A 13810-nucleotide genomic window follows, 5' to 3' on the forward strand; every position below is an offset into this window, starting at 1 on the left:
TTGCCTGGTTTATGATTCAGTGAATGGTTTCCCACGTAGCTAGTTAGAAATGTATGCATCAGAGAATGCAATACGAAGCTCTCAAATTTTTTTCCCACAATTGGCTTCAAAGAGGCATCTTTCATTCAGAAATTATTCTGATTCAGGTGAAGGGTCCTTTATCTTCATTGATGCTCACCTTAGTGGGCAAATAGAAGAGCAGATGGATAGTTATGGCCAGCAGCATTTCTTTTGAGAGTACTCATGACTATGCCATTCGTGCACAGTGTGTCATGGTTCCCACAGATGAAACTCTTCAAAAGAACTTCGAGGCATTATTTACCTTAAAGAATCTTTTATTCGAGAAACAAAGTATCGGCACTACATAGTTGAAACCAGAAACTAAGTTCCCCTCCCCTGGATGCAAAGTAACAAAGTGCAATTTCCTCCTCCAATAAACAGTTATAAATCACATTCCCCAATTAGCTTGAAGCGCGGGCTTCCTACCCAGCTCTCCAGCCCGCCAAAACAATAACAGCTCTGGGCCCGATGTCCTTGGGTTCCCACGATTGAGTTATTATTGTTATGACTAGCTGGACTCTCATCCCTATTCCCCCTCCCAGCAGCAACTAATTCTAAAAGCAGTAGAGAAAATGGCTGCATTTCCATCTGTCGTCAAAGCAAGAACGCCCGATGTTAGCAGCGTTGAGACAGTGTCTACTGAGAAGCTCAATCATCCAGGTCACTGTTGTCCCAAAAGCGCTTTTTCAAAAGGCAACTGGACTTTCTTTTTCTTTTTTTTTTGCTTGAAGACATGTCTCTTCTCATCCAAGAAGGTTGTACAGTTCATTCTTCAGAACTGAAAAAGCTTCTTGGATGAGAAGTGAAACACCTTCAAGCAAAACAAAGAAAACCCAGTTGCCTTTTGAAAAAGCACTTTTTTAAAAAAAATCCCATTTATATCCCGCCCTTCTCCGAAGACTCAGGGCGGCTTACAATCTAAAGCACAAATCAATGTGCTTAGGAATAGCCTTTTGGGGACCTTCATGCACAGATGTCACCATGGGAGGTCAGAACTCTTCAGTTTCTTTGGAAAGGAGATCTGTTGTGTGATGCATCTAAGAGACTGCCCTTCTACTCACATCTATAGCATACAGGCAAATGGATCGACAATGATTAAGAGACCTTGCCTGTTTCCCCCCCTCCCCTCCAGTTGATTTTAGGAATAATAAACATAGTGTTTTCATGTTTCAGTGCAATGCAGTTGGATGGTTTCTTTTGTGAGACTTTTGCTTTGAACTGAAGACTGGGAAACAGTGCTTGAAAAAAATGTAAAGGAAATAGTTAAAATAAACATGATTTTCAAACCATTTAACACTTCCATCTGCTCAGATATGCTGTCTCTTCTTTCTTGCATACAGATTTTATCTACTGCCTTTATCCATGACTCTTAAGTTATTCTGAGCAGTCATTCTGAGCACTGATTTTAATATGACCTTTATTAATAGTATACCCCTATTCTCTGATGAGGAGTTTTTAAAAATCTATCCCTTGTAAAGTTGTGGATTAAAATCCTGGTTACTATTAATCAGGAAAGCGTTCTTCGTCTCACGTAGCCCCTGAGATGAAAGAACATTCCTGAAATACACAGTAAATGCCATTTTTTTGGCTCAGTGGGTTAGGACGCTGAGCTTGTCGATCAGAAGGTCGGCAGTTTGGTGGGTCGAATCCCGAGTGCCGTGTAGCAGAGTGAGCGCCTGTTACTCGTCCCAGCTTCTGCCCACCTAGCAGTTCGAAAGCACGTAAAAATGCAAGTAGAAAAATAGGGACCACTCCGGTGGGAAGGTAACAGCGTTCCGTGCGCCTTTGGTGTCTAGTCATGCCGGCCACATGACCACGGAGACGTCCTCGGACAAGCACTGGCTCTTCGGCTTTGAAACGGAGATGAGCACCGGCCCCTAGAGTCGGAAACGACTAGCACGCATGTGCGGGGGAACCTTTACCTTTACCTTTAGAGAGAAATCAGTGGCATCTCTTTCTAGTTAGCTTTATTTCTAAGAAACAAGAAAGTTACACATGTTGGAAATAATTTGAAAACTGTTATCTACGTCTTGTGGGAAATAAAAAGAAACCAGAATTGTCTTCATGATGGTATAAATATTAATCAGTAAGTGGTTCACATAGTCACATTTTGATGCAAATTGACATATCTCACAAACTAGTTCACATGCCTTAATGCTAAGATACAATCTTGATTCGTACAGCCCACATTCTGCAAATTATTTGCATCAAAACATTTGCATAAACATTTTCACATTAAAAACAAAGATAACATAATTCTAAGCTAAGAGAAACAAACAGAAATAGGTATTAACAGTTGTGTAATTTGTGATTCATTTCTTTAAGGAAGTAATTGAGCATTCTGTTTCCTTCTTATTCATATTCATATTCTGAACCTGTAGTGTTAATTTTAAGTTAAATAGAAATAAGCATATTAATATGCCATATTCTTCACTGACGTAGAAAACAGGCCCTATTAAATCTAGTGCAGTATTGTGATATAATGCAAATCTACAGAAATTAATCAGGCATTGAAAAATTGTACAGAAGAAAATCCAATATATGAACCAACATACGATGCTGGGAATGAGGTTATAATTTATAATAATTTATAAATATGGCATTAAGATAAAACAAGGAAAATGTGCTTTTAGAAATCTTTATCCATTGGGGGTAAGAAAGCAAATTGCAACGTAGGATTTAGTTCAGATTTATGGCCTTTCTAAAGCTTTCATGAGTGTCATCATGAACATGTTTGCTGAGTAGGAGCAAAGTAGGTAAAATAAATCCTATGTAGATTTGTTTAGAAGCAAGTTCTGGAGTTTAGTGAGCTTTATATTCCCAAAAATTATGCCTCAGTACCACAAACATCAGTTTGTAGGTATTTACGATAGGTTATGCCAATGAAGCACCACAATACTTTTTGGGTCTGTATGACATTGAGGGTGATTGTAAAATGTAAAATGTAAAATGTTGCTCTTAACAGTCTAATACGACTTACAGCTCTGTTGTGTGAGCAGCAGCTACCGATTCAACATTTTGAATCCTGTCACAGAATAGAATGGGTAGAATTTATGATGGAGAATCCATGACACGTGTGTGTCACAGGTGATACACCAGGCCTCTGGACCCTCTGAAACTTGTATAAGAAAGCCTTGCTCTCACAGGGCCTCTGAAACCTCCAAAAATTGTGAGAGAATTGGAAACTGCAAGGCCACCCCAAGAGTATTTGCCAAAATTTCAAGGCCTCTGTAGACTTGGAACTACCTCAGATAGGCATTTTGAGAAACGTTTACAATTATGGAAGAAAGAGAGATAGTTTTGTGAAATAATTGGGGTTGCTCTTCCTCCTTTTACAGTTAAGGTAAATCTTGCTTCTCCTGCAGAAATAGGCTGCCTGTGAATGAGAACTCTTGTTGTGATTCAGGTTCGGCAGTTGGGTCGGATGACTCAGAGGAGGAGGGGGGTGTTGAAGAACTTGCTGATGAGAGCCCTCAGCCAGGCCCCTCCCACCTGGTCACGACAGAGACCCAGCTGTGTGAGCCTGACAGCGTGGATGAAGATGACCCACAGCTGGCTCTGTTCAAGGACGCCCGACGCAGGAGGCAGTCAATCAGGAGTAAACAGAGGAAGGCAATGGGGCACCTCGGAAGGAGGCAGAGAGAAGCCACGCCCTGAACTGTATAAAAGGGGAATGCGTGGGAGGGTTGGTTTGCTGAAGGCAACCGCTTGAATAGTTCCTGTTTCATAGCTCCTGTTTCATGGTTGGTGTCTTGTTTTGCTCTGTTTTATGTTAATAAATTTGGCAGGCTTAATTCCAGCCTCTTGCCGTTTGTAAAGGGGTTGTCCCTGCCTTTTCTGCAGGGCCAGTAGCAGGCTGGTACAGAACAACTCCTTCTTCTGAATTGTCATCTCAGATACGGTACATACATCCGCACTGTGATAGCAAAACAGAAATGACACTGTTAACAGTCAAGCTGTATTTCAGAAGTGAACAATTTGGAATGGAAAAGAAGTCGGTGAAGGTTTCCTCTTTTCCCAATCCAGTATCCGCACATTCACTTTAGGATCCACATTTGAAGGATAAATGTATGTTTTTCCCCTGAGAACAAAAAAAATACACTGCTTGGATTATTGTCAGGAAGGAAACTATTAAGCACCTCTTCTGTTTTCCCAGAATAGATTTTAAAGACAGAAAAGAAAAAGGAGTTATTACAGTGCTGTGTGCATTCTCACATTTGTAGCATTTGAGGTAGAGTAGCTGCAAGTTGTGTGTTCACAATGAAACCGTATACCTAAAAACAAAGGATTAACCATTAGAACTTTGAATAGTTCTATCATCGATGATTTTTCCAACTTCCTTATTTCACTTTAATGCTACTTTCTTCTTACAATCTTCTCTTTTCATGTAGCTTATTGCAGCGGCCCCCAACCTTTTGGGCACCAGGAACCGGTTTGGTGGAGGGAGATTTTTCTGTGGACCTGGGGGGGGGCATGGTACTGAATGCTGCCTGCATCCCACGGATGGGGCTTTGCTTGTTTGTGCAGACTGGTTTCTAGCATGCCACAGTCTAGTGTTGATCCACGGACCAGCATTGGGGACCCCTGGTTTATTGAAACACCCAACTATCTATGTTGTAGTTACCAGGTATTTAACTACCAAACAATATTGGAAAGAGACATACATTGACAAAGAATCAGGATTCCCTTGTTATCGCATTGTACATTTATTAAAATTAAGGTTGTATTAAAATTCAAGGAGCAAGGGGCTCCAGTTTCTAAGAAATGAGAATGCATTTCTCATGTTTTTAAAATTAATGTTTTCAAATTAACCGTCCTAGGAAAAATATTAGAAATCCATCAGTTTTAAAATTACAGTCAGTAGACCACAGTTAGTTTATCACATTTCTACATTGCCACACTTCTGAGGACTCTCTCCAGTTTACAATTTAAAATGACAATAGACGCGAAAAAAACCAATACAAACGCAAAGAAAGAAATAATGTAAAATTTGTTATCGCTGTTGTTTTTAGGCCCTCTGGAGACAATACTGTTACCCTTAAAGATTCTTCTGAGTTCTGTTTCAACAGCCTTCTGGGAGGGGGTGGCCTAGGACAACTTGCCCACCCAATTCGTCATGGGAGAACCCATTGCAACTAACTTGCCACAGGACAATTCAACACGGGATAACTCAAGAGAGGGACGACAGGTGAAATGCAGCAGGTCCTTATCTTGCTTTAGGTTTGAACCTCCTCAAGTTAGAAGTCCCCGAGGCTGGGCTGAGCTGCAATTCCACTTGTCCCTCTCTTGAGTTATGCCAAGTTGAATTGTCTCACGGTGAGTTGTCCCATGGCAAATTGGTCACAGTGAGTTGGCCACAGCAAGTTGGCTGGGATGAATTGGCTGGGGCAAGATGGCCGGGGTGAGTCAGCCAGCCGACTTGGCAACAGCAACGTGTCCTATTTCATCTAGAAGAAGAGGATTTATTTGGCTCTCCAAGAGGGAAATGCTCCAGAGGGATTGGGGGGGTTATCTAAAAAGTTCTCATTTTTTTCCCCTTTCCTGAATCTCAGTTAGAGGAGGAACCTCTTCTACTTTCTTCTTGGTTGTATATGCTAGATGGGTAGATTCTCTTTGAAACCAAAAACTTTTACAGCAAATGAATAAAAATTCAGGTTTGCTGTAATACAGTCTTCTCAAACATGGTTCTCTGCAGATGTGTTGGGCTACATGTAGTCCTTGAGTTACAACCATATGTTTAGTGACCATTCAAAGTTACAATGGCACTAGAAAAAAGTGACTTACGACCAGTTTTCACACTTAGGACCATTGCAACATCCCCATGGTCACGTGAACAGAATTCGGGCGCTTGGCAACTGACATGTATTTATGACAGTTGCGCTATCCCGGAGTCATGAGATCACCATTTGTAACCTTCCCATCTGGCTTCCAGCAAGCAAAGTCTATGGGGGAAGCCAGATTCGCTTAACAATCAAGTGATCCACTTTAAAACTGTGGGGGGAAAAGTGGGAAAATGGGACAAAACTCATTTAACAACTGTCTTGTTTAGCAATGGGGATTTGGGGCTCTGTTGTGGTTGTAAGTTGAGGAATACCTATATTTCTTACCCCCAAATTCTTGGTCAGCATGTGCTCAGAGGAGCTGATGAAAAATTGTTCCTTTCCGATTTCAATTTCTAAGACAATAAAATTCAAAACTGTAATAACATGTTCATAAGTTCAATCCGATAGCCTCAATAATATTCATCATCTTTTCTCTTTTAACAGAATACATAACTTACTCTATTCACTAATGAGCACAGGAGCTGGTAGTGTGGTGAATTTGTACAGCTCTTTCTCTCTCTTTTTCTTTCTATTTTTTTATTACAGGATGATTTCAAAGCATTTGGCTTTTCTTGTTTCTAGTACACAAATAAAGAAAATATCAATTAAATCAGAGGTCCCTAACCTTTTGGGCACCGGGGACCGGTTCCGTGGAGAAAGGTTTTTCCGCGGACCAGAGACTACATGGTTTTGTGTGCTGCCTGCATCTCACAGATGGGACTTCTTTTGTTTGTCCGGACCGGTCGCTGGCATGCTGTGGCACGGTACCAGTCCATGGACTGGAGGTTGGGGACCCCTGAATTAAATGAAGAAATAACAAAAGCAGTGAAGCATTTTTACATGCTTCTTTATAGAGAGACTAGTTACTATATTTGGTTAACTAATGGCTAATCACTGTTTCACTTACAGGAAAGATTTCAAGTCAAGAATCCACCTCATACGTACATACAGAAATTAAAAGGCTACCTTGATCCAGCTGTAACTAGGAAGGTAAGAGATGGTGTGTTTTTGTCTCTTTCTCTTGTGTAAGGACAGTCTTTTTGGCCACATCAAGCAGAAAAGCTTTGTCTGTTTGCCAGAAATGAGGAGGAAAAGAAAGCTCTTGCACATTTGGAAAGCTATGGTTGTTTTCCAGATACTTTGTTGAGAGTGTCATCATCCGTCTTTTGAGTTTAGTATGAAGACCTTCTTTTTCAAGGCTTGTCAGGGATGGTGTCATATGGATGATAATTCTAAGATATATTTTTTTTTATCAAGAAGTCCACAGCTCCAATGCGGCCATATAAATGAAAGCTGGGCAGTCTTTTGGTGACCATAAACCACCTTCAAAATTTTTAAGATGGGGAGAGTGAAGAAGTCTACAGAGGATTTTAATTTTTTCCTCTCGAGTTTTTGAGAAGCTGGATTTACATTATTTTTTTTTTAAAAAAACACCAATATTTTGTTTGGAAATTATATTATACATTTTCCATGTGTTTCCTGCTTCACAACGGACAGGGAACCATGCTGTCAGTTTTCAGAAACCGGGTCACTAAAATTCAGTGGAAGCTCTGGGTGTTGCAAGAAGTGAAATGTGAAGGGGCAGGTTGCCTATCCTGGTGCAGACTGTTGAAGTATTCTGAGGGAAGAGTTTTCATCCAGGTTTAGTTTGCTGTCCCTCATCCTGTCCAGATTTCTAGGTTCCTTTATGGGAATCTCTCCCCACCCCACCCCACCCCCCGAGATCTTGATCATTTGTACCATCCTGGGAAATATTACTATACTGTACGTGTATAAATCATGGGGAAAATGCTTACCTATAAATGACATTTTGTGTGATTCTCAGGTTGGAATCTTAGATTCGATTGAACAAAATATTTGTGTATATGATAGGGGAAGTACATTTATGTGTGCCCTAAAAAAAGACTCATAAGAGTTGACCTATTTATCACTTTTTAAAAAAGTACTGTCCTGTCTTGTTCTTAGACTGATTTTTAAAAAAATTTTTAGGATTATTGCTTTAACATGGATTTCATCTTTCTCCAGTCTGTAAACTACCCAGATTATACTCTGTAAACCACCCAGAATTGTCTTTTAGGGGAGATGGTGGCATAAAATTTAATACCTCTTTTTTCCCCCCAGATGGTCTAGATAGATCATGATTGTCCAAACTTTTGGTTTGCCTATGTTGCATTGAGTGAAGAGGAATTGCCTTGGGCTGCATATAAAATATATAATATAGTTAATGTATGTAAATAACAAACTTCCTTTTTTAAAAACATTTTTTTATTATCTCATGGGGCACATTACTAGCTGTTTAGGGCTGCAGTTTCAGAATTCCCAGCCAACAAATTGCTATTTGTTACTTATTAGTAATAATAATTCATTTTATTACATTTATTTAATTATTTATTACATGCACACATTAAATGTGCATGCAACGGTCTCTCGTAGGACACATGATCTCTTACAACAAAATGTACAAGATCAAGATTAAGATAACCTTTGTTGTAATATTTTTTTACTGCGGGCACAATGGCACACATCAAAAATGAAATTTAGTTGCCCGTTCTCAAAATGAAACACATACATGACACACACCTAACCATACTATATACAACATATATATATATATAGACCCACACCCCACAATGCAATAAAATCTGCAGTTCTGGGCACAATTCTTTAGTAAATGCCAAATATTCAAAAATAAACAGCAACAACATCAAATAATTACAGTATCCATGACAACACAGGTGGTCTGTACAACCACTCGTTTGGTGACCGTTTGAAGTTACGACGGCTCTGAAAAAGGTGACTTTTGACCGTTTCTCACATTTACGATCACTGCAACATCTCCACGGTCACCTGATCAAAATTTGGGTCCCTGGCAGCTAGCTGTCCTGGGATCATGTGATCACCTTCTCAGCTGCCTTCTGGCTTCCTTTTCTCAAAGCAAAATCAAGGGGGGGAAGCCAGATTTGTGTAAGGATTGCATGATTCGCTTAACAACTACAGTAATTTGCTTAACAAATGTGGCAAAAAAGTTCATAAATGGGGCAAAACTCACTTAACAACTGCCGGGCTTAGCAGTGGAAAGGCCTAGTGGTCATAGGTTGCGGGCTACCTATATAATAGTGGGACAAACAGCCAGTGGCAAACAATAATTCCCCCAGGCCCTTCCAGAAGAGTTTGGTTCCTGCCTTCTGGAAGTTTGATTTCAAGAGGAAGCTTTTGATGGACAAGGTCCCATCATAAACAAACACTATATTCTGCCCCATGGAATTAAGACACGGCCAGCAGTTTCTTCCAGGATATCTTGAAGGGCACCAGATTTATTTCATAAGAAAAAGAAAAAAGGGTCAGGTTACCTAAGGGTTAGGCTATATCAGAGGTAGGCAACCTCGGCTCTTTTATGACTCATGGACTTCAATTCCCAGAATTCCTGAGTCACCTGACTCAGGAATTCTGGGAGTTGAAGTCCATGAGTCATAAAAGAGCCGAGGTTGCCTACCCCTGGGCTATATGATTTCATTCCTTGTTAATTTATACAGTGTATAAATAATTTTTCTTTCTTTCTTGTAAATTCTAGAAATTTAGGAGAAGAGTTCAAGAATCTACACAAGTTTTACGGGAACTAGAAATTTCTTTAAGGACTAATCACATTGGGTAAGTTTTTTTTTAAAGTAATGGTATTTGGAGGAAATGATTTGGGGCATAACCTACACAAATTTAAGCTATTGTCACCATTATTATTCAAAGGAACTCTGGAAATTCTTCAAAGCCGATCATGGGACTGCATAAGAATCCTGGTACCGACTTCTAAGAAGCTCTACATTTCCTTTGAGTTCAGCTGGAAAAGTGACATCCATTGAATAGAATAGGTTTATCCCCAAGGCACTGTGTTTTAGGGATTTACCTTGGTTTTACAGAAGCATTGTGGAGAAGGAAGACGGAGAAGGAAGATTAAGGGGAAAAAAGCAATTTCAACAAATGCAGGGTGGCTTCAAAACAAATTGTACTTTACCATCTCCTAAGTAAATCTCCGAAACTGCTTTTGTTTAAATGTTCTGGTTCTGCCTCCTTCCTCCCCTTCCACCTTTTCAATGAAGTTAAATTGAACAAGAAATACCAATGCTAGGCCAACACTTCCAAGAGATAATTGGCAGTAAGTGAAGATTTAGATATTATTTTGGAGATAAGAAGCCGGGAAATCTGTAAGCAATTGCAACAGTTTTGCCATCAATTAAATTCCAGATTTCAGCAGTATTTGCTAAGCCAAATACTTTACAGCAGTCAATCTTTCTCCTTTCCTTTTATTTATTTTTTTCTAAACTGCTGACTCTTTCAAAACACCAGGCATTGTAATGTGATGGCAATTATTAGCGGTGACTTCTTATTAGAGATTACACCTGCCAGATTCATTAGGATCATACGTGTCTGCTTAGGAAAAGGTTTAAATATAACTGCTAGCTGAGCAAAGTAATTGCATGTTACTTATAGTGCTTTTGCACATAACTTAGTGGAGAGAAAATATTGTGACTTCCTATACATGGTGAAATCTTTCTCACATTTTATTTATCTCATGATGTTCTTCATGATTTTCTTTAAAAATAAGGTAGAAGAGCATTCCATTTCCTTTTGTTTTTGCACTTAATTGATACTTTGAATGATGAGCAAGATTAGCTGAACAGTTTTTGTATGTTTGAGTTCCAGTTCTTTCATTGGCATTGCATAAACCATAGTATGCCAGCAGATGAGAAATGGCTGTATGACTTGTATAATAAAAAAAAATCTAAATGATGTGAACCATTCCCTTAATCAAGGACTTTGTAGTTCACTGTTAGTAGGCCAAGATATGTGTCTTCTTCAAGATTAATGCTGTTTTTTCTGATCCTGTATGGAAGATTTCTTTTCAAGGCAGGTGAGCTGTTGCAGGACAGATTGTTTTATTGGTAAAACAAATACTATTTGGAGATCTTAAGTAGGTATTTAGTTATGTTGGTATAGTGAGCCATGGAAATGACTTTGAGAAAGCAACCAAATTGCACAAAAACATGTTTTGAGCCTCGGGTAATGGGGAAAAAAATAGGAAGAGCCTCAGTCTTGCTCCTCCCTAACTATAAGAAGAAGGGGAGAATAAAAACCGATTGGCAGTATTCTGTTATAAAGATAAAGGTAAAGGTTTCCCCTGTCCAGGCATGTCTTACTCTGGGGGTGGTGCTCATCTCTGTTTCTTTGGTCAATGGAGCCAGCATTGTTTGAAGGCAATTTCTGTGGTCATGTGGCCAGCATGGCTGTATGCCAAAGGTGCAAGGAATGCTGTTACCTTCCCACCAAAGTGGTACCTATTAATCTATTTGCATTTGCATGCTTTTGAACTGTTAGATGGGGAGGAGGCAGGAACAGGAACTTGGTGGAGCAGTGGGCTAATGCCTCCTTAAGTAACACCAGCTGCCTGCAATTAGTGCAGGTTCGCATCCCACCAGGCTCAAGGTTGACTCAGCCTTCCATCCTTCCGAGGTAGGTAAAATGAGGACCCAGATTGATGGGGGCAATAAGCTGACTTTGTAATAATGCCGCTTGGGGGGGTTGTGTGAAAGCCCTAATAAGCAGGCATATACATAGAATGAAGGCATATACATAGGCATATACATAGAATGAAGGCTATTGCTAAGCACATTGATTTGTGCTTTAAATTGTAAGCCGCCCTGAGTCTTCGGAGAAGGGTGGGATATAAATGGGATTAAAAAAAACACCAGGAACTCACCCTATCGCATGGTGCTCGTAGCTCGAACTCGGGCTGTCAGCTTCCACAGCTGATAGGTTCAGCATCTTTAATCACTGAGCCATTGTGCCTCCATCTTCTGTTATAGCCTTACTCAGTGCTTTTTTTCTAAAAAAAAAAAAAGGTGCCGGAACTCAGAGGTGCTGTTACTGGGAGCGATGCCGGTGTCTTGCTACGGCATCGCCGCCCGTCCTTTGCACCCCCGCCCCTGCGGCTCAGAGCCACATGCCATGGGGATTCCCCTCCCCACAGCCGCCGTGGGGATTCCCCTCCCCACAGTTGCCACACCGCGGCCCATGCTGAGCCCCCACCCGGAGCTGCTCCGAACCCCGACCCAGAGCTGTGTTCCTCGTGGCAGTGGTCTCCAGTGCCAAACAACCTCTTTCCAACCACATCCAGAAAAATTTGTAACAAACATTGGAATTCTCAAGGCCAAGTTTGGTATTTCCCAGCAATCTTTTACTGGAAGGAAAAAGCAATCCCTGCTGCGTTACTGATCCCAGAGAAGCATTTGCATGTATGCAGGTATCCTTAGGGTGCCATAGTTATGGATGAGAAATATTGGTTGCAAAGTTGGCATTTCTGGATGTAATACAGATATTTTGGACTTATTTTTGTTTCTTTGCATGTTTGATATTTTTCAAAAGGCATATGCTACTGACTACACTTATGCACATATGTAACATCTTTTGAAAGATTGTGACTAAACAAAATTTTAATGTATAGATAATACCACCAGAAATTATTTTTGCCTTTTTAATACATGTTGTTATTGATGTTAAGCTCACCACAGAAAACATCATATATTGTTATGTATATACTAGGTTAATTATTTAAAGACTGAAGTGCAACATAACTAGATTCTAAATAATCTATTTTTCAAAACACACAACAGTCCAAACAGTAAAAGTAAAGTCCAAATTAAGAATATTTCATTCTTAAGAATTGTTTAATTTAAAGTGGTTTAGTTGTAATAGATGGTTATAGATTCAAAATAGTTTTCAAGAGTGTACAAAATATACTATTTTTTTTTCTAGCATCAGCTAAATTAGACATATTACATTGAGGAAAATGTTTCTCATTTCTTTCCTATTACCTTTATTGATTTCATTGTAGAGATGTTAACGTAGGAAATAGATTATTTTGTTATCTAATTTTACCTTCCAAAAGACAGAAGCAGATGAAAAATGTGAGGTTCTTTCCTGTTGACTTTTTTGAATTTGCTGTTTTAGATTTTAAAAGTTTAGTTCCTAAAGAAGTAACCTTGTAAATAATTTTAATGTCCTCGTCTAGTGCAGGGTAGGCAGCCTTGGCTCTTTTATGACTCAAGGACTTCAACTCCCAGAATTCCTGAGCCAGCATGGCTCAGCTTGGAAACCTCTCTCTTTCCCCTCAGCGTGGCTGGCTCAGGATTTCTGGGAGTTGAAGTCCACGAGTCATAAAAAAGAGCCAAGATTGCCTACTCCTAAAGCCAATAGAGGGAGCTTTTTTTGTGTGTGTGTAAAAAAAAAAGGTGCCGGAATGCCATTCTGAGCGTTCTATGAGAAAAAAAGCCCTGGCCTTGCTCAATAAAGTATAGCGCTAATCTTCTGGTGTAGTCTGTTTTCTGATCTGGTCATCCTCAAAAGGTTGGCCATCAAGTTGAAAGCCAGTTGGCATAATTCAGTTGGAATCTATAGAGAATACTAAGAATTTGATTCTGTTAAATAGTTGAAGGATAGAATGGACTACAGTGATGTTTTATTTGTTTGGGTCCCATTCCCCCTGCAAAAATGTTTCTGAAAATACAAAATCTGTATGGTTTTATTTTGGCATAGTTCAATTGATTGAGTACATTATCTTGAATTTGTTCCATCTATATGTGCTGCTTTGGTGCATGAAAAATTGAAAAAAAATGAAGCTAAAGTGTTCCGGGACTTCAGAATTCAACAGACAGGCACCTGCCACATAATACATGAGATACCGTTGATAAGAGTGACAAAAAAGTCTGGATAGTGGTTGTGGCAGTACTTGGAGACAGCAGAGTAGAAGAGAGAGAACTGGAGAAGATAATAAAATACAAAGCCTTGCAAAATAGAAATTTCTGTGGCAAAAGGAAGCAAAGTGCCAATAGTCATAGGCACCTTGGGTGCAATCCCAAAATAACTGGAGCACCACTTGA

The 13810-nt window shown here is 39.7% G+C and overlaps 1 protein-coding gene across 4 annotated transcripts in view; it reads left to right on the forward strand.

The window, feature by feature from the left end:
* FMNL2 (formin like 2) overlaps positions 1–13810 on the forward strand; it is a 195134-nt gene that overhangs the window by 126321 nt on the left and 55003 nt on the right. For all 4 annotated transcript variants that reach the window (XM_083350445.1, XM_083350446.1, XM_083350444.1 and 1 more), the window contains exons 3-4: positions 6792–6872; positions 9454–9530. In XM_083350445.1, coding sequence (XP_083206571.1) covers positions 6792–6872; positions 9454–9530 — 158 coding nt within the window. The remainder of the gene's footprint in view (positions 1–6791; positions 6873–9453; positions 9531–13810) is intronic.

Source organism: Vipera ursinii (genome assembly GCF_947247035.1).
Source record: "Vipera ursinii genome assembly, chromosome: 1".
Classification (NCBI taxonomy): domain Eukaryota; kingdom Metazoa; phylum Chordata; class Lepidosauria; order Squamata; family Viperidae; genus Vipera; species Vipera ursinii.